This window comes from Tyto alba, unplaced genomic scaffold, assembly GCF_018691265.1.
Source record: "Tyto alba isolate M040663 unplaced genomic scaffold, T.alba_DEE_v4.0 Super-Scaffold_18, whole genome shotgun sequence".
In the NCBI taxonomy this organism is placed as follows: Eukaryota; Metazoa; Chordata; class Aves; order Strigiformes; family Tytonidae; genus Tyto; species Tyto alba.
The window spans coordinates 9587963-9609213 of NW_024881280.1; the positions used below are offsets into that span (position 1 = coordinate 9587963).

Here is a 21251-nt window from a genome sequence, read left to right on the forward strand (position 1 = left end):
CAGGGGAAAATGGTTGTCTGTTTTGGAGTGTGACATGAGGCAATATTTACCCTGCTCTGTTTCTCCCTTTTCCAAGCAAAAGGCAGGTTGCCAAGTACAGGGACTGAATGGTTTGGATCTTCAGTTGGAAACATTTTGCCTACACTGGGGTAAATGAGACGTGCAGATAGCTCAGGAAATCCAAAAGTTGTCCTCTATTTGTATGATACTTAATGCAAACTGGATGGCTCATTCAGTGCATATGTTTGTGGGGTTTTTTTTGGTTTTTTGTTTTTTTTTCCTGTCCTCTATAAACCTCAGCCTTGTTCCTGTCTATATCCCTCCCTTCTTAAAGAGAAGTTGACAAATTTTCTTAAGTTACTAAACTCAAAAATTTCCCGTGACAAATATGTACAACCACAGAATTTCTGCATCTTTGGAACTTCCAGAGGAGTCATGGCAGAGCTGAAGATCCATCTGTGATAGCTGTTAATACAAATATGTACTTCCAGACACATAGTAAATTCATCTTAAATTGTTACTATTTGTGTATTTTTAGGATTAAATTTTTCTAGTTAGTGTGTGTTCTGGAGAAATTAAGATCTTGCGCAAGTGTTCAGCAAGCTCAGCTGAGCGAGTACAGTTGCTGTTTTGGCAGCTCCAGCATTCAATTGTAAGGCTTCAGCCTCATACAGCTTGTTTTGAAAAAAAGCTCTGAAGTGTCAGATCTCTTTTATTTACCTTGTAGTTTCTATGCAACTTATTTTCCAAGGTTCTCCAGCTGTGAGGGCTGGTTTAAATGAAATTCTTGCAGAATTGTTCCATCCAGATTTATTCTGTTTTAAAAACGCCACATAGTGAGATTTAATGTTAAAGCCCTTTGTCACTTAAGATCTTTTAAATCTTTCAGCAGTTTAATGATACGTATGGTGATATGTAGAGTATCCTCTGTTAGAGTATCTTGCTTTGCATGAAAAAACCCTCAACTTTCAAATTTCTGTTAAATCTTTAAAACAGTCTGAGTTTGTCCATTTAGTTGAATCTAATATGTTATTCTGATAGAGTGCTTCAACACGGTGCTAAAGAGCAAAATCTTTTTTTTGTCCATGGAGTGAAGTATGGTATCCTGATTAATGAAACAAAAACTGGAAGATTTCAGATACCTCATGACAGAATATTCTGTGATGGAGTGGGACTTCTCAATAGATTATTAAACCTAGGTTTACTACTGCATTAAATGACACAAGTATTGATTCTGATATTTTAAAACCATTTCTGTATTCTCTAGCTAGTCTAGAATATAAATGCTAAATTACATACAATTCTTATAATGCCACATAAATTGTGGTAAGTTTCTTTGACCTACATCTCGTATTATGAAATTTCAGAAAGCTTTTATTTAATTGTTTCTATGGTTTTCTTCAAGACTTGAGTGCTTAGAAACATTCATATCCTCATTCAGAGAGAACATTTCTTTCCCCTACCAAAAAGAACTACAGTTGGAAAAGGTAAGGGGAAATTGGAAAACTTAGATCCCGCTCAGAATGTAAAATGAAACTATCCAGTACTCCGAGCACTACATTCCAACGTATTTCTTGAAATTGCTTTCTCTATAGGCTAATACTATTCTAGGTTATTAATTGAAAAGCTTTGAAACTTGCAGTTTCTATTCACTGTTGTTTTGCCAGGGTTTTTTTTTTATGCAGTTCTCGATCAGATGAGTATACTGAAAACTGGTATTTTTAAAAAACCTTTTGTGAGAATGATGAACGTTTCAGTGTCCACATAAGAGCCTGGTGTTGTAATGAAGATAAGCAGTTTTGGCTTACAAATTTAAAAAAGGGGAGGGGAAAAAAAGAAGGATGTTTTCTGTTTGCAGCACTGAAATTTCTTGTATTTGGATGTGAACATTCAAGTATATTTGGTTATCTTACTACTTAGAATTCAGTTTTTGATACTAAATATATTTATCGTTATTCAAAAATTATGTATTTGCAGTCATCTCTATATTGACTTAAGGTTTTCATACTATGCTAGTAAAAAGAAGTGATTAAAACTCATGCTGAATAAGCAAGAAAATACAATTCTGCTTTTCAATTTAATTTTTTTCCCCCAATTAAGGGAAGTCTGTCTTTCCTTCAAAATTTCTAGATGTATTTTGCTTTTCTGCTGATGCTGGTGCCCCATATAAATACAGAGTCAAACCTTCAAATACAGGCCTCAAAAGAAGGCTAGCAAAGTGCTGTTAATGTCTATCATCTCAGCTGTACTGAGATGAATTCAGGGCTTGAATTCTTAAATCCAGGGAGTTTAAAGAACTGCTCTTCAGCTTTTCTCTCTCTGTTCTCTTTCCTGCAGTACTTAGGACATGTCGAAGTGGATGAATCCAGAGGAATGCATATCTGTGAAGAAGCTGTGAAGAGACTGAAATCTGTATGTATATTTGTTTCATGAAGAAGTTGGCTTTGGGGCTGTGAGTGTTACTGGACAAGGTCCGTTCAGCAGCAGTGCCCCAGCTAAAGAGTGAACTTTTGACCCATGTTAGGAGAACAGTTGGCCGGTTTGAGAGCACTGCTGCGGTTAGGGGGACGTGCTAATCTGATGATGAGAGGGAGAGAGTTACAACTGTTCTTTCTGCTTGCAGAAACTATTTGTAAAACAAATGTGTAAAAATCCTCTGTGACCTTTCGGACTAAGTTGGTACCCACATGGGACTTCAACCGTTGGTTTTTAACAGTTCTTTCTCCCTCTCTCTCTCTTTTCCTCTCCCATTCTCTCTCCCTCTGTTGCCTGCCACTTTAATAGTGACTTAATTCACCGTTATACAAAATATTACTTGATTTAGGCTGCTTTTTTCTAATGCACTGCAACATTGTAGCCATGCATGATATAATTTGGCTTGCATCTGCTCAAAGTGGCCTGAAGGCTGCCTAATTCTGACATGTCATGAAGTGGGCTGCTCTTAGTTTGGCTTCTGTGAACGTTTGCTCCTGTAAATGGCAACTCGTTCAAAGCTCTTTGTATTTCTGTGGCTCATTTGAAGAGGTCTTGTCATCTCTTTCCTGCAGCAGTAATATCACAAAATCCTGCAGAATTAGCAAGCTCCAGAAAGGCAGTGATCAGTCTATCAAGGAATGGAGGCTAAAACAGCCTTGAAGAGAACAGAAGGAGAAAGGACATTAAAATTTGAAGTTTGAATGGAAATAGAGAAGCGCAATCCTTTTCATCACTTCTTATGTGTCTTAGCTATGTACATTCTTCAGTGATGCCTTTAGTGGAAGAAACTCTCGTATCCTTGCAGCTCAACAAGATTACTGAAAGTCCCTCAAATGCTTTTACTGCACCTTTGCTAACTTAAAGTACCTGCTACTGGACATCACTTTGTTTCCTCACCAGATGTGAGAGCTCAGATGGCTTCCAACTAAGCCTGTTCTTCCCTTCTTCCTAGCACATAACAGAGGATTATAGGTTATCTTTTCTTCCTTCTGTTGTGCTGTAAAGTTTCTGAATTGGTTTAGTGCTCTGATTAAAATCAAGTCTTTTCATTCTTCTCTTTCTCAGCTAATGTATAGCAACCTGCTAAAGCCACATCCCATCTGTTCCCATTCAGTCCAACAGTGACTGGTGATTGATTTTTGTTAAAATGGGCCACTCAAAATATAAATGAGTTTCTTTATTCTATGGATTTAGTTTATGTAGCTAAAAGTGCCAGTACTGACCACATAATGAATTGCATCCATTTTTGTCCCTTTCTGGTTTTTGTTCTATCAGAATACTTTCTATTAGCACATCCAGTAACACCGCAGTATCTACTTTATGCAACTTCTCTCATTCTTTTCCCTGGGGAGCTATGCTGTGAAGTAGTTGTTATTTAGGTTTTTTTCGTAAACTTCATAAGCCCACAAGACAGTTAAGTGTAGCTAAGTTTATAAATAATGAAACACAGTAAAAGCATAGCACCCCGTTTCTTCTAGAATCTGGATAATTCCAGGATAGTGACTCTTGATCACCTGAATTATTGACTCAAATGTCAGACTCGGATATCCATCCTTTACAGTGCGTTCTCTGGAAGTAAAGAATTTAATTTCCCAAATTTTGGGTGGCATCGATTTACTCATTCTCATAAATTCAGCGTTTTTCTTCAGATAATTTTGTTTTCTTCTGCTATATGAAGTTTTTGATGTCTATATATGAATTGGACACAAGTTCGCGTCTCTTACGATTGCTGTTTGCACTGTCTCCTTTGTCAGTGTTGGAGGTTGAGAAGCAGAGGTGAAATTCTCATTGGGCCCCAAGAGGAAGATTCAAATTACTGAAACTACTTTCTGTACTTTAGTTGCTAAGACTCCATCAGATCCAGGGTTCGTTTAGAGCTGCTCACTGCAATTCAACCCCTGCCCCCCGCCCCCAGCATGTAGGTTTTAAACTGGGGGCATTTCTTTAGGGCTCTACTATTACTGAAAGCTCTTTTCTGTACTATATGCTCTCTTAATTAGCAGAAATCAAACCACTGTATGATGTTTCAGCGTGCAAGGAATGTGATAAGAAAACAGTTTGTTCTTCTGGTAGACTCTTGCTTTTACAGTACTTGGTTATTTTGATGGGCTTTCTCTTGGTCTTGAAAGAATTACAAGAGCAGTGCTCGAACTGAAAGACAAGCTTAAGGGCAGTCGGACTTCACTTTTCATATGGCTAAACTGCATCGAAATGTATGTGACCTATTTTAATCTTGATTGTTTTCTCTGCAGGTAGCATGTAGGTTTTATAAATCCAGTCAATAAAAAATAGAATTGTTGAAATACACATATCGTGTAGCTTCTAAAAGTTAAGTTCTGTCTTTACCTATTTTAGTAGAATTTTTTTTTTCCCTCTTAATTCTTGCTCTCCAACAGTTGGCAATTCATTTGGAGAACTGAAGTCTGTTCGTTTTTAGGGTCGATTAATGGATTTTGAAACATTTTATGGGATTTGTCAAGAAGACTATAGGACAGTGTTAATCTTGTTTTTAGGAATAGCTTAATTTCTGTTTTGTGTTTTGAAAGAAAAGATGCAAATGAATCTTTCTGTCTCTTCATTGCGGGAAATAACCTTTCAGGGTTTTTTTTTATTACTTGCTCATTTAATGTAGTGCAATTGTTTTTGATCATTGCATCTTGCAGAATTTGAAACCAGATGATGGTGAGCATTTTATTCAGGCATTGTTTAACTGACAACTGAGTAGCAGGCCACCACTTTCAGCTAGAGAATCCCTCATCCATACTGTATTCTGTTGATGTAGTTTTATAGCTCTGAAATTGCACACCAACAATGCTCTAATGTGCAGTTTATAATATTGTTTAGAATGAATGAAGAGAAACCTGAGTTATGTCCCTATTTTCTGTCTGATGAAATGGCACCACAGTCTCTTTAATAGATCAGAAACCCATGTATTCAGTTATCATTCTATTATTAGCATGGGTTTATATTACCAATGGACCTTGCATTTTTCCCTTAGTAGGGATATATTACTAACTGTGTACACATTTCATATCTGGTAGGATCCTTGTATTTGGACACTAAGCTCGAAATGGTTTCCTCAGAACCATTTCACTGAATTTAAAGTATTCAGTGCAAACTGTAAAATAACTTAAAGGGCCCTGTAAATGTATTTGACTCAGGTACGGGAACAGCATATAAAGGCAAAAGTATACTCTCTCATGTCATGTTTTGATTTTAAATCAGCTTTAGCGTGTAGTATTGGTTTCTAACTTGCCACTTCTTGTTTTAAATGATGCATTTGTTTTAATATATGTTCTTGTTTTAGCAGGTAAAGAGACATAATTTAATATTTTAAAACATGCATTAGTTATCTCTAAACTACATTAACTCAGTGTTGTTTTAAACCCATTTTGCATGATGCCTTTTCCATTAACCTTGTCTAGTTTATTAAAAAAAAATCTTATTTAACAAGCATTTTGATGAGAGCAAAATTAACCATCACCTAAAAATTAGGTAGCTTCTGATGAATCTCTTTAGCTTTTGCTATCTTTAAAAAGCTGTTACTTAGTGTAATGCAATAGTCATTGCTCAACTTGGCAGCAGCATCCAACTCCTTCTCATTATGTACACAACACAGTGATTAATCCATTAGTTCCCCTCCTAGCGTTCAGCATATCCTGTCCAAATACATAATCATTCCTGCCTCTAAAAAACTGTTAAGCACTTCAGCAGACTGAACTTAGAGATGTTCGTTATACAGTGTCTGAGCTGACATAAATATGTTACAGATACTGGGTAAAAAGCTCTGTGGAAGGACGTCAGGCAAAGGGGTGCACGGCAACAGAGGTCAGGAAATGCAAAGTCAAGATTGACCCTCCCTTCTTAACTTTGTGTTTCCTGGCTTTTGTTGGCTTGCGTCAGAACCATAGCTTTGTTTTAAATATAACCATGTTTATCAATCAATTCTCAAGACGCTGCCTCAGGATATTTGTAATAATATTTTTAATATAGTATTGTTGTCAGTGAGCAACAGGTTGGAATTGCACGGTGTTAATTTGGGGTCAGGGGCTGTCACAAAGACATGCTCTGTCTCATCTGCGATTCTCCACCTCCTCCCCATTACTCCTATACCATAGCTTTCTTACAAGCGAAACCATTTGGAAGGACAGCAGAACAGTGATATGCCTAGTGCCAGCTTCCCTCGGACGCGGAGCAGCGTGTGGCTGTGCTCGCCGGGCACCAGGCCCGGTGACGTGTTCTCTCAGGAGATCAGTTCAGATCTTGCAGTTTTCCTTTCTCAGTCTGAAAACACAATAAAGCCAGTAAACCGAACTCCGTGCAGATAGGCTTAAAACTGCGTGCTGCCTTTTTCTTAATGTGAATTGGGCAATCAGTATAATCGCTTCCAGACTGCAGAAATTCAGGAAGTTGTAGTTCAGCTCTTAGTATCTTTGCACTTGCCTGCCTGTCTGTCCCAGTCTGAGCTGACCTTAAAGGGGTCTTGTTCACCTTACTCATTCTGCAACTCTGAATTGATATCTAGTATGCGTATAAATATTGTATAAAGCCGTGGAAGGCTTTAGCGAGAGTGAAAGAGGAAGGGCTCTCATTTGTGCTTTAGTTGTACCACAAGGTAAGGTGAAATTCCTCACTGTTCAGAGAAGACTTTGTAAGATGTGAAGTGTAAGAGTAGCATGCAAACCAAAGGGACAAATAAACAAAATAAAATGAAGCATCATTTAACCCTGCTTTATACCAGCCATCCATGCTTCTCCAGTTTACAGAGCATTTGCTTTGGGAAAGAGCGATCAATACAGAGCAAACTTGACTGTAATTCTGGAGTTAGAACTTTGCATTTCACAAGAGCCCGTCCAGTATTTTAATTGCTTAACCACCATGTCTGCTGCCAAGTTTGGTTTATAACCTGACTAAAAGGGACTAAACAAGGGAGAGTGAAAATAAAGTAACCACTTTGCATGAAATTGGGGCTGAGGTTCTCTTCTTTCCACCAATTTCAGGGCAGTAGCTTATTAGAATCGTGTGCGTGCCCTTTGATCTGCATTTTCATGGGATTATTTTCACATTTGCCTGTCGCACCTTCTCATGGATAACTCTAAAAACCCCTTCCTTTCCCTCCAAACCCTATTCTTGTGTGTGCTTGTTGGTTTGAAACCCTGGGACATTTTAGCTACCTACAGTAATAGCGCTCGACTTGTCCCCCCTGTTCCTCCAGGAAAGGAAGTTCTTCAAAGGCTTCTTTGGAAAAGTAAGTTTAATGCCTCGTTTGTGCTTGCACTATAAGGAGTTACATCCCTGGTATAGCACTGCCATAAAATCAGGGTGTTGAGAGTCCCCTAATCCATTTCAGAATATTTGCTTCTAAAACAGACTTGGAAAAATGTTGATCAAACAAAGAATGTGGTTAAAAAAGCAACCTAAAAGAAAAACTTAAGTCTGTATGGACTATATTGGAAACCCAGTGTTCTGAAGTGATTTGGTCTTCCTGAAAAAAATGTGAATTTTCCTTTTAAACCCTTAAACTTGTGCCAGTCTACATCACCTGGGCAAATACCTACAGAGCAGTTGGGGTCTGTGCCTTGGAAGTGCTTCGTGGTTGGCTGCCAGGCACCATGAGTTGACCCCCAAATGTTAGTGTTGGGAGAAAGCAGTGTGCTTACACATACCATCTCTTAAACCTTTATTTTTTTTGAGCACAGTCTTAATTTGAAGGTATATGAAGGTGAGACCAGGTGTTTACCTACTGTATTTTTTCCAACTGCAACTCAGTAGTATAACTGAAAAATTCACTGTTTCTATCATTGCTCTTGTTTTCATGAGGACAGTATCTTAGACACGAAGGGAAGCAACTCTTTGTCCTTATTAAGAACATGCTGTACTGATGGCTGGATGGTTTTATTCCTGCTGTCTACATCCCCACAAGACAATGGCACGTAGACCTCCGAAAGAGCTCTCTCTTACCACTCATCTGTTCCTTAACTCTGCATTTAAAATCCCTGTAAAACATTTTAACTTAGTTTTCATATGGAGTTAATCTAAGATAGGGCTTCTGAAGTATCTTGTTATAAAACAAATCCTGGCTTAAATGGAAACTAACGTGTTTGTAACTTCCATACATACAGAGTCCTTTGGAGCAGTCTATTCTCTGGTCACAAATTGGTTTAGCTTTCTTTGGGGAGTAAATAAGGTTTTTTTCAGCTGTTCCTTTTTCACCTTGCATTCAGATGGTGATGTGTGCCACACAGAGACAGCTGTTTCCCCAATTCAGGTTTCGTCCTGTGATCTGGGAAAGCATGCATCTAAAGTGTAGTGGTGGTGAAGAGGCCTTTTTTTTTTTTTTCTTAAGGGCCAAAATACCATAGGTAGGAGATCTGTCAGATTAATCAGATCATTCCTATATGCTGACAAAATTTAAGAGCTGGAATCTACAAAGTCTGGATTCAAAACATGCCGTTTGCTTTACAACTGAAAATGCTAAATACTGCTTACAAGTTGTTTAAGACAAACAGAAAACCTCCCCACTTCAACCTGATCAGATAGGTTAGTTTTCTTTCTACTTGTTGGTATTAACTTATGTTAAGATATATAAGAAAGCAAAGATATAAAAGGACAGATATTTGCATAGCAATTAATTAAAGTCAAAGACAATTTTTTATCTGTTAAGTATGCCAGCTTCCCCATTACATCTTAGTTGCTTTTTTATGAAGTCTGGTACTTTACCATAGCCTTGTAGATTTGCTTTGTCTTTTATTATAATATTTTGCCAAAGAGGGACCTACTTCTGCTTCAGCCTGTGAAGTTTCACTGATTAGCACTGAAGCCACTTAAATCCGTAGTGGTTAGATATCCCCACAGAACCAGTGTGGCAATGCCTTTATTACAGCTTTGGCCTACCACGGTGCCCAAATCTACAGGGGAGCTGTAAAAGAAGGGACAGCTGTTCTCTTATTAATAATTGAGAAATGCTAATAACTCTAATATCGTTTAGCTGTCACTTCTATAATTTCTCTGCAGATGCCTTGCTTCAGGATTAATATAGTATTCTGAGCTGCAGAGCTGCTTAAAACACAGTAACAGCTTTCAAAAAGTCAGTCTAGACAGGTTTGCTGCTTTCCCTGTCCATATTTTTCTCCCTCCTAAAAGGTAAATCTGACAGATTTGTGTTTGGAGATGTTCAAGTGTTGAAGTATTGAAAATACTTCATTTTCAACTTTAAAGAAAAATGAGGTGTCCGTTATCTGCAAGTTAGGCTTCTGCAGTTTGATTTTGTGTACCGCATGCAATGTAACCAAATCAATTGCCTTTTTAGGCATCTCTTTATATTTTTAAAACTAAAGCTTTTCTGTTGTAATGAATAGTGGTGCAGATTCAGTGACCCTTCTCATGTTTTGCTTCCACTGAGTGCATGTATTTCTCATCACAGAGTCTGAAATGAAAAATTTGCTTTATATATACACGCCTCTGACTCCAGCTATATCTTACAGCTTTTCAAGTCCCAGGACGGAATAAAATAGGCAGAAAGGCTAGAAACAATTTTAAAGTATTTGAAAAATACTTAATAGAGCATCTCAACTTAATTCTGCTCTGGCATCCTTAAAACTTTATTTTTCACCTTATGATATAGGTGCTATCTCCATGTTCCTATCACTTCTAACAGTTAAATTGCTGTGACCCGCACTGTTGATTAAGAAATGTGCATTTCAGATTTAGTCTGCTTTTTTTGGTGGTGTGGTTTTTTGGTTTTGGTTTTTTTTGTTTTTTTTTTTGGTGGATGCCCATCTCTAGGGCATTGCCAGATTGTCAGGGAGGTTTCCCTCATGCCCAACCCGCAGTGGTCCTGCTTTATCTTCAGGCCTGGTCGTCTTTTAGGACGGGTGCCTCACCCGCCCCCCTGGAGACCTCCGAGGACTCCGAAGTTAGTGCAGATGATGAACCTCGTTGGAGCAGATTACTGACCTCCTCCGAAGCACTGAGCAGCGCGGTTTCTGTCGGAGCTGACTGAGCACTGACAGATCAGGCTCCAGGGAGTCGGTGCCGCACGTGGCTCCCCGCCAGCAGTGCTGCCATCCAAAAGCTCTTGAACATGAAGACAAGCTACAGATATGGATGTCTAGATGAGTCCCTTGGTAGCAACATTTAAGACCACACTGTTCCAGTGGATATTGGCCATTTGCTTTAAATACTTTTGTTTGGAGCTGCCTGTAGCTTTCAGTGTTTATTACACAAGCTGCGATCCTGCCTTGGAGTTCATTTCCCATGCAGTATCTCGCAACCAGTCTGATTTTTGTCCGGTGTGTGCCAGGAGTGCAAATGCTCATATCTACTTTATAATCATGACAACACACTTGGCAATATTCCACCCATAATGAAGTAGTACTTTGATTTGTATATCCAATATAAAGTGATTTGGAGAAGCATGTTCCTTTATACATCGCTTGCAGGCACAGATAAGCTGAGAATTCAGTAGATGGGAAAGTTGTATGTTGCCCAACAGTTGTAGCAGTGGGTTTGGGATATAGGCTGTAAGGACTTACCCCTTAGAAGTGCTGAATCCGCCATGAATCTAGAGGAAGGAATTGGGAGATAAAGGTGTGGTTTGTTTTTCTCTTACTGTCACAAACCCATGTTTGGTTATCTTGCATGAGGGACCTCATGTTTCCAGTGGGTGAGGAGGACTTAGGCAGCCCTTTAGCCTTTTAATTTTATTCTGGGAAACATGAAGTTCATGTCTTAGCTATTTCTAAATCCTCATTTGGTAAAATATCAGGTGAGGTGTAGCTCTGCTGAAGATCAGTACTGCTTTATGAAGTAATCAGCTCAGATAAACTTGACTTTAATACAAATTTCAGGAATTGTACACTATTTCTGCAGAACAAGGCTTTTATTGTTTGCTGGGGAAAGACGTATCTCTGTTTCTAAGGATGGCAATCTAAACCAAATAGTTACCTGCAGGCATTGTCTTCTCTTGATTGTTTGTAATTGCCTGAAACACAAATTTTAAGACTATTAATGGGTTATAAGAACCTGGTACTCCTTTTTAAAACAGTTCATAGAGACAGACATCTACAAACCATTTATTTTTGAATTGATAGGGACTGTTAATCGGCTGCTAGCTGAGAGTTGGAAATACAGACTATATTTTGTGGGTATCGATATTTACTGCCTTTTAAGATCAAGCATTAGAAATTACTTTTAAATGCCGCAATATTTTTTTTAACACATATGATGGTAAATTTTAGTACATCTTCCTTTGTGAATTATATATACTCTTTTCATTAGGCATTCCAGAACCTGACAGTTTTACTTTAAACCTTCTCTGGGGTATCCAGAGGCTATACGGACATTTAGAGACTTGCTTCTGCAAGCACTTCTTCATAGCTTGCTTTCATGCTGTGCTTGTTTTCTCTCTTTGCTCTTTTAATCACTCTTCTGTACAAGTCAGTGCCATTCTGTGTTCTCACCAAGCTTTTTGAAAATCCTTGGGGTGTCAGTGCTGCTTCCAAAATTGGGACAGATAGTTTTTCCCAAAAAACCAAACAGAAGTTCTCCCAGGCCCGTTTTCTTCACACTTGCTGCTTTCTCTGAGAATGAAACCGATGTGGTGTAACAAGAGACTTTTCACTCTAAGATATTTCATCCTTACCATGTTAAAATCAGTGTTGCAGACTTGGAACACATAGTAGCTTATGCCAGAATGTGTCATTGCTCCATTACTTGCCCTATGAATATAAATTTATATACATCTGCAATGAACTATTAAAAAAATATATATAAAAAAAATTGCAATTCTTGCATGAAGCCACTAGCTGATACCCCTTCATCTTTTGTTGTTGTTGTTGCTCTCTTCACCCCCTGCAGTGGTCTGTGGTGGGTGCCATTAGCAGCCACAAACTATGTAAACCCAGTGCTTCAAAAAACATGGGGAGAATATTTTATTAGCTGGCTTAAAGTATGGGGCTTGTGAATTAAAGTAACATGTTAAAAAAAAAAAAATCTTTTTCTAGTAGTAGTTCTCTGTAACAGTCAGTAAAATTATGTTGACATCTCGTACCTATTTTCTGTTCAGTGAATCAGTTTCAGAAGAATATTGTGTCAAGTGTTTATACTGTTTTCTGTAACTTTACCTTAAAAAGTAAACAGTCTAGAAAGAATCTGTAGTTTAAATGGCTCCTGAAGCCTTCCTGTGTTTCCTACTTTTACTTACCCTCAGCTCACGGCAGCTGAAAGTTCCCACAGTCAGATCTGGATAAAAGCCAGGCTGCTCCTCCGCTGCGTCAGCCTGCCACGCACCATTGCTGATGCAAGATACACACCAAATGGTTAAGAAATTGTATTTTTCTACCTCTCTTCCAAGATGTGACATTTAGCTCTTAATCAATTAGTGAAACATGTTTGGATGATTGATTTTAGCATTAAGCTCATAACACTGTAACTGATGATTTTTGGGTGTTTTTAACACTGGTTTAAGGTGATGCCATGATTCTGCCATGCAGCTTTTGGGGCAGAGGGTAGGGCTGGTGGAAATACCAGGTAAGAATGTTCCTATGTTTAAACTTGTGCTAAAGAAGCTACCTGTGGTGTAACTCCTTATGAATTAGTGTCTTCTGACTCTTTAGTGGAATTCTTCACCCACTTGGTCAGTCTTGAATTCTTTACTGTCAGTGGATGTACACCCTAATTTTGCCTCCACCTGTCCTGTGCCCTCTCCCCATCCCCACGACGTGCTGTTTCTGAAATACTGGCTTTGGCTTGGTTCTCTGAATGTTTTGCAACTTTGATTGAGTATCTGGCTTTGGGCACCCTACTGACCATGGACTTCATCTACACTTAATGTTATGGTTCTTGGAAAGGGGAAGCGGGTGGCAGTTGGATGCTGTTGGCATAAAACTTTTTTTTTTTCTTTCCTTTTTTTTTTTTTTCTTTTTTTTTTTTTTCTTTATGGAAAGTCTGGGAAGAAAGCCGTTAAAGCAGTCCTGTGGGTTTCGGCGGATGGACTCAGAGTTGTAGATGAGAAAACAAAGGTTAGATTTCCCTGGACAAAAGTTTTAAGTCTTTCTATAATAACGTATGTGCTATAACGTTAAATGGCCACCAGTCTTTGTGTTAATGCAAATGTTGGTATTTGAAAGGAAAACTGAAGTGTATTAGTTTAATAATTTCTTGTTTTGTAAACATATGTATGCCAGCTAATTTTTTTTCCCCAATTAATTCCACACTACTCTCAAGACACATTTCATAAAATGTGGCAGTTAGCACAAGCTTGGAATATGTTTTTTGTTGCATTTGCCAGAAGCAGCGTTCTTTTTTCCACTAAGTTCTGTTGACACTGAACTCGGAGAGTCCCTTGACTTTGTTCTGCACCCGTTGCAGGAGGCTGCAGTGAGCAAATTCACGTTAATCACTGTAATTTTCAGTGCACCCAAATCCTAGAATGGGTCTGAATGAACAAGAGGTAGCCTCCAAAAGATGTGATGAAGAGAGTAAATGCAATAGGGGTTTATGCCTTCAGACTCAAGCTAAATAGTAGCAGAATATCAAATTTGATAATTTCTAATTGTAATATCTAAGCTGTTGTTCTGAAGTAGAAGACTAATGTATTCATGGCATCCTTCTAGATTGTTTTGCAATTTTTTAATTGTGAAATAGCACAGTATGTACCACCAAGGCACCTGTGTGCAAGTAATAGCAAATGATTCTTGGTTTTATCTAGATGTAGGCAATTAGAAATCAGAGCTTTAAGCTTGCCTCTGTAAGAGTACTAGTATTTTAAAAGATGGCACAGCTGTCGGAACAAGTTTTACTCTCCTTACTCTGAAACTAATTTATTTTATGTTTATGTCATTTAACCCTTACTTTGTCAACCTAAAAGATTATTTCTGCAAGTCAACATTGAGAAACAGGTAGGGATAATTCCCTCTGCAGTATGGCTGCCTGTCAGATACTGGCTCTATGGCTAGACTTCTCCAGGGCTGTGGTTATGGTATGGCTCATCAGTGCTACAGTTACTGTCAAAAATTCAGTTTTTAATACAAACATACTGATGTAGGTGAATTCAGTCTACTGATTGCCTCATTTAAAAATAATAACACATGTATTATTTTTAGAAATGTTACTGCATGTATCTAATCTTTAAAAATAGAATATTAATAAGTTGTGCAGACCCTGGAGGTAATTAAAAGTATAGGACTTAAAAAGAGAATATACTGTTGCCTCCTGGTGGTTGAATACATTAGCACAGGTGCCAAGTACTAACCACCAACCAAAAAAAAAAAAAATTTGAAAAAAATATTGAAAAAATATTTTTTGATAAAGATGGCATAGTTTTTAAACTGTACTATCTCCTTTTTAGAAACACTTCTCCCATCAATCTCTGGGAACAAGCCAGGGGTGTTTGATACCACCAGTGCTGCTGGTGCTTCTCCATTGCATCCCTGCTTAGCTGTTTGGCAGATCAGCTTTTGCTTTTTGTGTAGCAGTTGCTAGACCTTCTCACGCTTGCAGACCTCTCCCATAAGCTTCAGCGCTGTGTTTTAACCAAAGATTTTTTTGTTTGTTTGATTGCAAGACTATTGGAGCTGCTGTAAAAATAAAACAAAAGAAAAATATGAGCTCCATAGTCTAGAGGAAAGATCTTAGGAATTGCTCGTGTCCCTGCATTCTGAAGTGGTGCCTTGGCACACTTCTGCCAAAGGTGGCTGGTGGAGAACATCATCTGTCCTTTTTGTTTCATGCTAGAATAAAATCCGAATGGTGAATTCATGGACAGATAATTACTGCCACATCAGGTTATCTTCCTTCTAGTAAAACTCATCTTCTTGCAGGTGACACTGAAAATTACTTGTTCAAGTGTTTCTACATATTTCCTCACATTTTTTTACTGGGGGGGGTGGGGATTTTTTTCCCTCTAGGATCTCATAGTTGATCAGACAATAGAGAAGGTTTCTTTCTGCGCACCAGACAGGAACTTTGACCGGGCATTCTCATACATCTGTCGAGATGGCACAACGAGACGCTGGATATGCCACTGCTTTATGGCTGTAAAGGACACGGTAAGTTTAATACGGTGTGTGTCCAACTGTCCCGGCTTCTAGCTGGAAGTTATGCTCAGAACAACTAACTACTTAGAATACTGCAATATGTTTTGACTTCAGTTAAAATATTACTTAGTCCTTGAAAATTGTTTTAGTTCTAATTCTTCATATCTGAATTATTTGCTATCCCTCTGTGGTATCGTGTTGTGGAGAGAAATGGTGCCCAGCATGTGTATAAAAGGAATGCAGTCAGCCTCAGATATCTCTAGCAGAAGGGAGCTACTCTTCTAAAAATAGACAGAAGATATTCTCATCTGAAAATGTATGCAGCCAAAAACTGAAACAGCAGTGACAGTTTTTCCAGGATAAAATCATAGTGAGTAAATACAGACTGGTTATGAATGCAGCCTCTTGTATGCGAATGTTATCTTGAATGGAAAGTCATCTGAATGTTAAGGGATGGAGCTAAACTGAAAATTAAATTATCATCCTGTTTGCTTCTAAGTGGTAGAGATTTTTCCAGTAGAAGGTTTGAAAGTAAGTCACCTCTGTCAGACTCTTGCTGTGTAGACTTAAGTTATTGGACTCCCTGATCTGGCCTTTTCCTCTTTCTGCTTTTTGTTGAATCCCACCTGTATTATACAAAGTGCTTGAAACCTCATGCAAATTCATTGCATGAACTCCACGTAGCTCCATGTTCAGAGCAATTGTACTTGACAATTTATCATTTTTCTTTAAAGAGAAACAATGAAGTTAGAAATTCCCAGATAAACTTACATGAGAGCTGGAGCACTTCTGTTTTCCTCTGTGAATAACAGGTCCATTCACTCACTGATCGTAATAGACGAGTTGAGCTACTAGTAGTAGTAGTGCCTCTGACTCAACCGTAGCCGCTGTCTCGGCTGCTTTGCTGGGCTTCCTCCGACCGGAATTTCCTTTCCTTATTGCAGTTATTGGATAGTGGATCCCTTTGAGCTCACTGGTTGACAATGGAAGTGCTTTTCAGAAGGCACTCTTGAGACTAACTAGTGCCTTTGGTCAGGGTTGTTAAGAGGTGTAAGTAGTCACCACTGTGCTTTTAATTTTCACACTTGCACACAAGGGTAGTGTCTCCCTGAGCCTTCTGTAAACTTTCTCGATCTGAGAATAACACTTACCTGTCCTTCAGGACTTACACCCGCTTAAGATGGCTTCACAAGAATTTCTTTGTGCACAAACGTATCCAGGGGCAAGGGATCGGTGCAGGCACGTTATCGCCCTGGCATCTTCGTAGCAGTTGAACTAAACAGATTATCCGACAGCCTTTTTCAGTTCTGGGTGGCCTTCTTGAATGCCGCTTGTGTGTCAGTACTTGGGAGTCTTTACATACCAGGTTTAATTTTAGAGCCATACAAAAGGTGGCCAATTACGGTAGTTCTCCTTAATGCCTTAAATAGATTGCTCTTGTAGAGGCAGGTTATCACCTTGCAATGCGTGAAGCACATGTATGTTTCTGTTCCAGCTACTGTATGATGCAATGTTGTCTTGTACAGGGGGAGAGGTTGAGTCATGCCGTGGGCTGTGCATTTGCAGCATGCCTGGAGCGAAAGCAGAAGCGAGAGAAGGAGTGTGGAGTGACTGCCACCTTTGATGCCAGCAGAACCACATTCACTAGAGAGGGGTCATTCAGGGTCACTACAGCTACTGAACAAGCAGAGAGAGAGGAAATTATGAGACAGATGCCGGATGCTAAAGGTACGGGGTGCAACTTAAACCATCATCCAGAGCGAGCAAAACCAGCACTGAGGTGAATTGGAGCCTGTGCAAAGATTGGGGCTTACTGTCCTTGCAGCGTTCCCCCTCTTGATCCTTATTATGTACAAATCATCAGCCCAGACGCTTGTCACTTCACAAGATGAAAAATGCTTCCAGATTCACTTGTAGTGCATTTTCCCCCCATCTCCCCTAGAAAAAAGTGTAAGTGGCTTCATATATGAAAGCTGCTCCTGCTTTGTTTTGTCAGCCTGCTTTATGGTAGAGAATGCCCTTCGGTACCATACTAAAAGGCCTTATTAGAAAAATGTTATAAAATGTAACAAGTTTGCCAGACATGAAGTAATCATTTTAGTAGTCTAAAGCTTATGGTAAATGAACAGAAAATTATATGCATTTTTCGTAGAAAATAATGTATTTTTATTTTGATTTTTTTTTTAAGACAGGTTACAAAGTGTACATACAGAATTACATTGCATGAGGGAAGAACAGATCAATCAGTGTGATTTCTAAAAAAAAAAAAAAAAAAAAAGCCAAACCAACCAACCAAAAAACAAACAACCAGAAAACAAACAGACAACAAAACAAAACAACCCCCACCTCCCCATAAAACACGTAACTGTTGCACTGTTAATTACATTCAAAACTAGTAACTAACTGAATTGAGAAGAGTAAGTTTTTACTACTTAGCCATTTAAAATGCCATTTATAGTGTTCTGAAATTCAAGTCAAAGTAGAACTTCTTACTCAAGTTTTATTAGAAATAGTGGGAGTTCTACAGCTAACAAAAAATAAGTATTATAAATATTGCTCATGGCCCTCTTTAGAGTGAACTTTTGTTTCAGAGGGTTCCACAGCAAGTTTTATGTTGCCACTGGATTGTATAACTTTGATCTTGGTTTTCATCATCCATCTGCTTGTTCCCATACGTTAGTTTTAGAATGTGCTAAATGAAGCTTAAACACAAGGCCTTTGTTACTTGAGGGCATGAGTCAAAGTCTTGACTCAATGAAGGTGTGTGAAATACTTTCCAAGAAAGACTGATTAGGAAAGTTTCACTTGAACGAGCAGCTGCAACTCATGGGTAGTGAAGCTTGCAAGACAACATAATTAGTTCCTCGTCCCATTCCAGCTCCTCAGAAATCTCTAGTGTGACTCCTTTCTTTATCAGACTTCTAGTTATTCTGTTGATATGTCAACAAAAAAAGTCATTGTTTTTCCTAAAAAAAAAATTGTTTAGAAAGCAATACAGGTAAAAGAAGAGTTCACACCAGAAGTGCGAGATTTCCCCTTCTCCTGCTGTGTTGATGGGCTGTTTCATAGAATCGTAGTGTACCAGGTTGGAAGGGACCTCAAGGGTCATCTGGTCCAACCTTTCTTGGCAAAAGCACGATCTAGACAAGATGGCCCAGCACCCTCTCCAACTGGGTCTTAAAAGTGTCCAGTGTAGGGGAATCGCCACTCCCCTGGTGAAATTATTCCAATGACTGATTGTTCTCATTGTGAAAAATTTGCCCCTTGTGAGGACATTTTTTTTTTTTTTTTCAATCGTTCGTTCCCCCAAAGCCAATTTGCTTAGGACATGAGTGAGTTTTCCTGGAGATGGAAAAATCCCCATGCTATTCCTATCATAAGTATCACAATTTAAACTAGGCTACATTTCTACCATTAGGCCTGGCTGACAGAAGCGTTGTGGTGCTATGCAAAATGAAGCAGCTGACTTCTTAATTTGGAGGAGCTTCCAGTGCAACTAACTAGTGATTGGGTGGTAACATTACAGCTAAATTCAGTTAAAGAAGTGCCACGGGAACTCCCTGTAAATGTGCTTGGTGTTAGCGCGGCCCGTCAGCTCTGCTGCTGGTGCTGCAGGGCTGGGAGGGTGGCTTTGAACAGGTCCTAGAGCTGGGTGCTGCTCCCTGCTGCTGCTGAGCTATGCCACCCTAAGTCACCTAATACAGTCTGTAGTAATATTTTGGTCATAGTTCTGTGTGAGGCAAGTAAAGGTTTCAAACACACAATACCCTCTTCAGTCTTAATCATAAAGGAATCGCAGGTATTTCTAGAGCTGGGGTCTCAGGAATAGCTAGAAAGAATTACATACATAGGGCCATCGTTTCTGTGAAGTGGCTAGCATTAGTAAGCTTTGCTTTGGAGACTGGATGTATGTGAAGTGACACGGTGAAGATGACAAAAGTATACGGAAATGATTTTTCTGCTGTGGTATTAGAAACTCGTTTGGAAGCGTACTAGTTACGCAAATTTCCTCAATTTCTCTTTTCAAAAAAAGTGGGAATAGGGGCAGGCAGTTGAACACTACTTTGCTTTACTCTTCTAACCTCATCCTATTTCCTCCAGCAGTTGAAACCGAAGTGAAAACAGCAGCACCAGGTGCTGCACCAAACAATACTGCCCCTTCTTCTGGCTCACCAACCTCTCCTACTGCTGAAGCTGCTGCCTCTCTGGATAAAGAAATGAGCAACCCTCATGCTATTCCCCGGAGGCATGCCCCTATAGAACAGCTTGCCAGGCAAGGGTCTTTCAGGGGCTTCCCTGCCCTTAGCCAAAAGATGTCTCCTTTTAAACGCCAGCTGTCTTTGCGAATAAATGAGCTGCCTTCAACAGTGCAAAGGAAGACCGATTTCCCCATGAAAAACTCAGGTAAAACCAAACGGTTCCAGTGAAACATTACCTTAAATTGTCTCTTCCTCCTTTTCTTCTCTGTGGCTTCAAATAACTCCTTATTTTCTAGTAAATCCTTCTTCCTGCCTTATGCGGATCATTTCTCATGGAGAAATAGCACTGTGTCAGAAAACTTCTGCTTTGGTAATAGACAAGAATTTCAAATGCAGTATTCACATGCAGAAGACAAACAGTTCTAATCACTATTTGAAATATTGGAGCTCAGCTGGAAGTGCTCCAGGAATGGGTGTTGGTGAATTAGTAGGTGCTGGCTCTTCCCTCCGAGTCACTGAACCAGTTCCTCCGCTTAATGCCAGAGCATCTTGAGACACAACTCCCTTTGAGGCCTCAGCCACATGTCATGGGGTGATGCGATGTTTTTGTGCAGTCCGTCTTTCTGCCTGTCTGAATTCCTCTTTTTGAGAGCAATGAAATGGATTTTCACCTTGCATTAAGAGAAACTTTACTGTTTAGGTGGTACAGCTGGCTGCATCAGCAACGCGTGGCAGTTTTCACAGGATGGTAGCAGGCTTTTCCAGAGCCATCCCAACAGCAACACCCGGGCTGCTCAGTACTTGCACCATGTCCTGGAAGCCCCCTAGCTAGGTTATCCCGCAGGCCGGCGGTACTCTCACTTGGCCACAGAGTTGCCCTCTAGTTTTAGGGCTCTGAGCTTTAAAGTAACAATGGCTGTGGCAAACACCAAACCAACAGAAATACCTACTCTGGCTTCTCCTATAATCCTTCTTTGGTGACCTGTGCTTTAAGACCAGCACCGAGTTGATGGGTTTTACAGTAGCGGTGCACTGCTCACTGGTGATACTCACTGAGTTTTTCACAATGCAGAAATTTCTGATGCATGTTCCCATGTATCCTGCTGCCAGTGCTGCTTGCTGTGCCACCACATGCACTGTATTAGAATATCCCGCAAAGAACCAATTTTTGGGCATGCCTCCCCCTGAATTTTAGATACGGTGCATGGTGTGTCCAGACATCTTGTGGGTTTTATACTATTTGTGCTTAATTATGCCTGTTCATGTTGGTTCTATGCAACGAAGAACTGGTGATCAGTACTTTTGAAAGTCAGTGCAGTTGGTAACAATGAGAACGTCTGGTAAGTCGGCAGGTTTACCCCAGATGTTACTTTATCCACATTATGCTGATTCTTGGTTTGAAACTGAGTGTCCATTTTATTTATCATTCAGCTTTTGCTTTTGGTAATTCTACCACAAGAGCGAGGCATTTCAGCTACCACTGAACTGGAGCAATCAACATTCTAGCTCTAGACTTTTAACTTGCCACTGTGCATCGCTG

The 21251-nt window shown here is 39.4% G+C and overlaps 1 protein-coding gene across 13 annotated transcripts in view; it reads left to right on the forward strand.

Moving 5' to 3' along the window:
- Positions 1-21251, forward strand: part of NUMB (NUMB endocytic adaptor protein) — a 102781-nt gene that overhangs the window by 76202 nt on the left and 5328 nt on the right. For 5 of the 13 annotated variants that reach the window (XM_032984771.2, XM_042790672.1, XM_042790673.1 and 2 more), the window contains 6 exons: positions 2338-2412; positions 7646-7723; positions 13422-13496; positions 15384-15524; positions 17039-17240; positions 19614-19916. In XM_032984771.2, the coding sequence (XP_032840662.2) occupies positions 2338-2412; positions 7646-7723; positions 13422-13496; positions 15384-15524; positions 17039-17240; positions 19614-19916 (874 nt within the window). The remainder of the gene's footprint in view (positions 1-2337; positions 2413-7645; positions 7724-13421; positions 13497-15383; positions 15525-17038; positions 17241-19613; positions 19917-21251) is intronic. The other 8 variants (XM_032984773.2, XM_032984777.2, XM_032984774.2 and 5 more) reach the window with 4 other exon arrangements.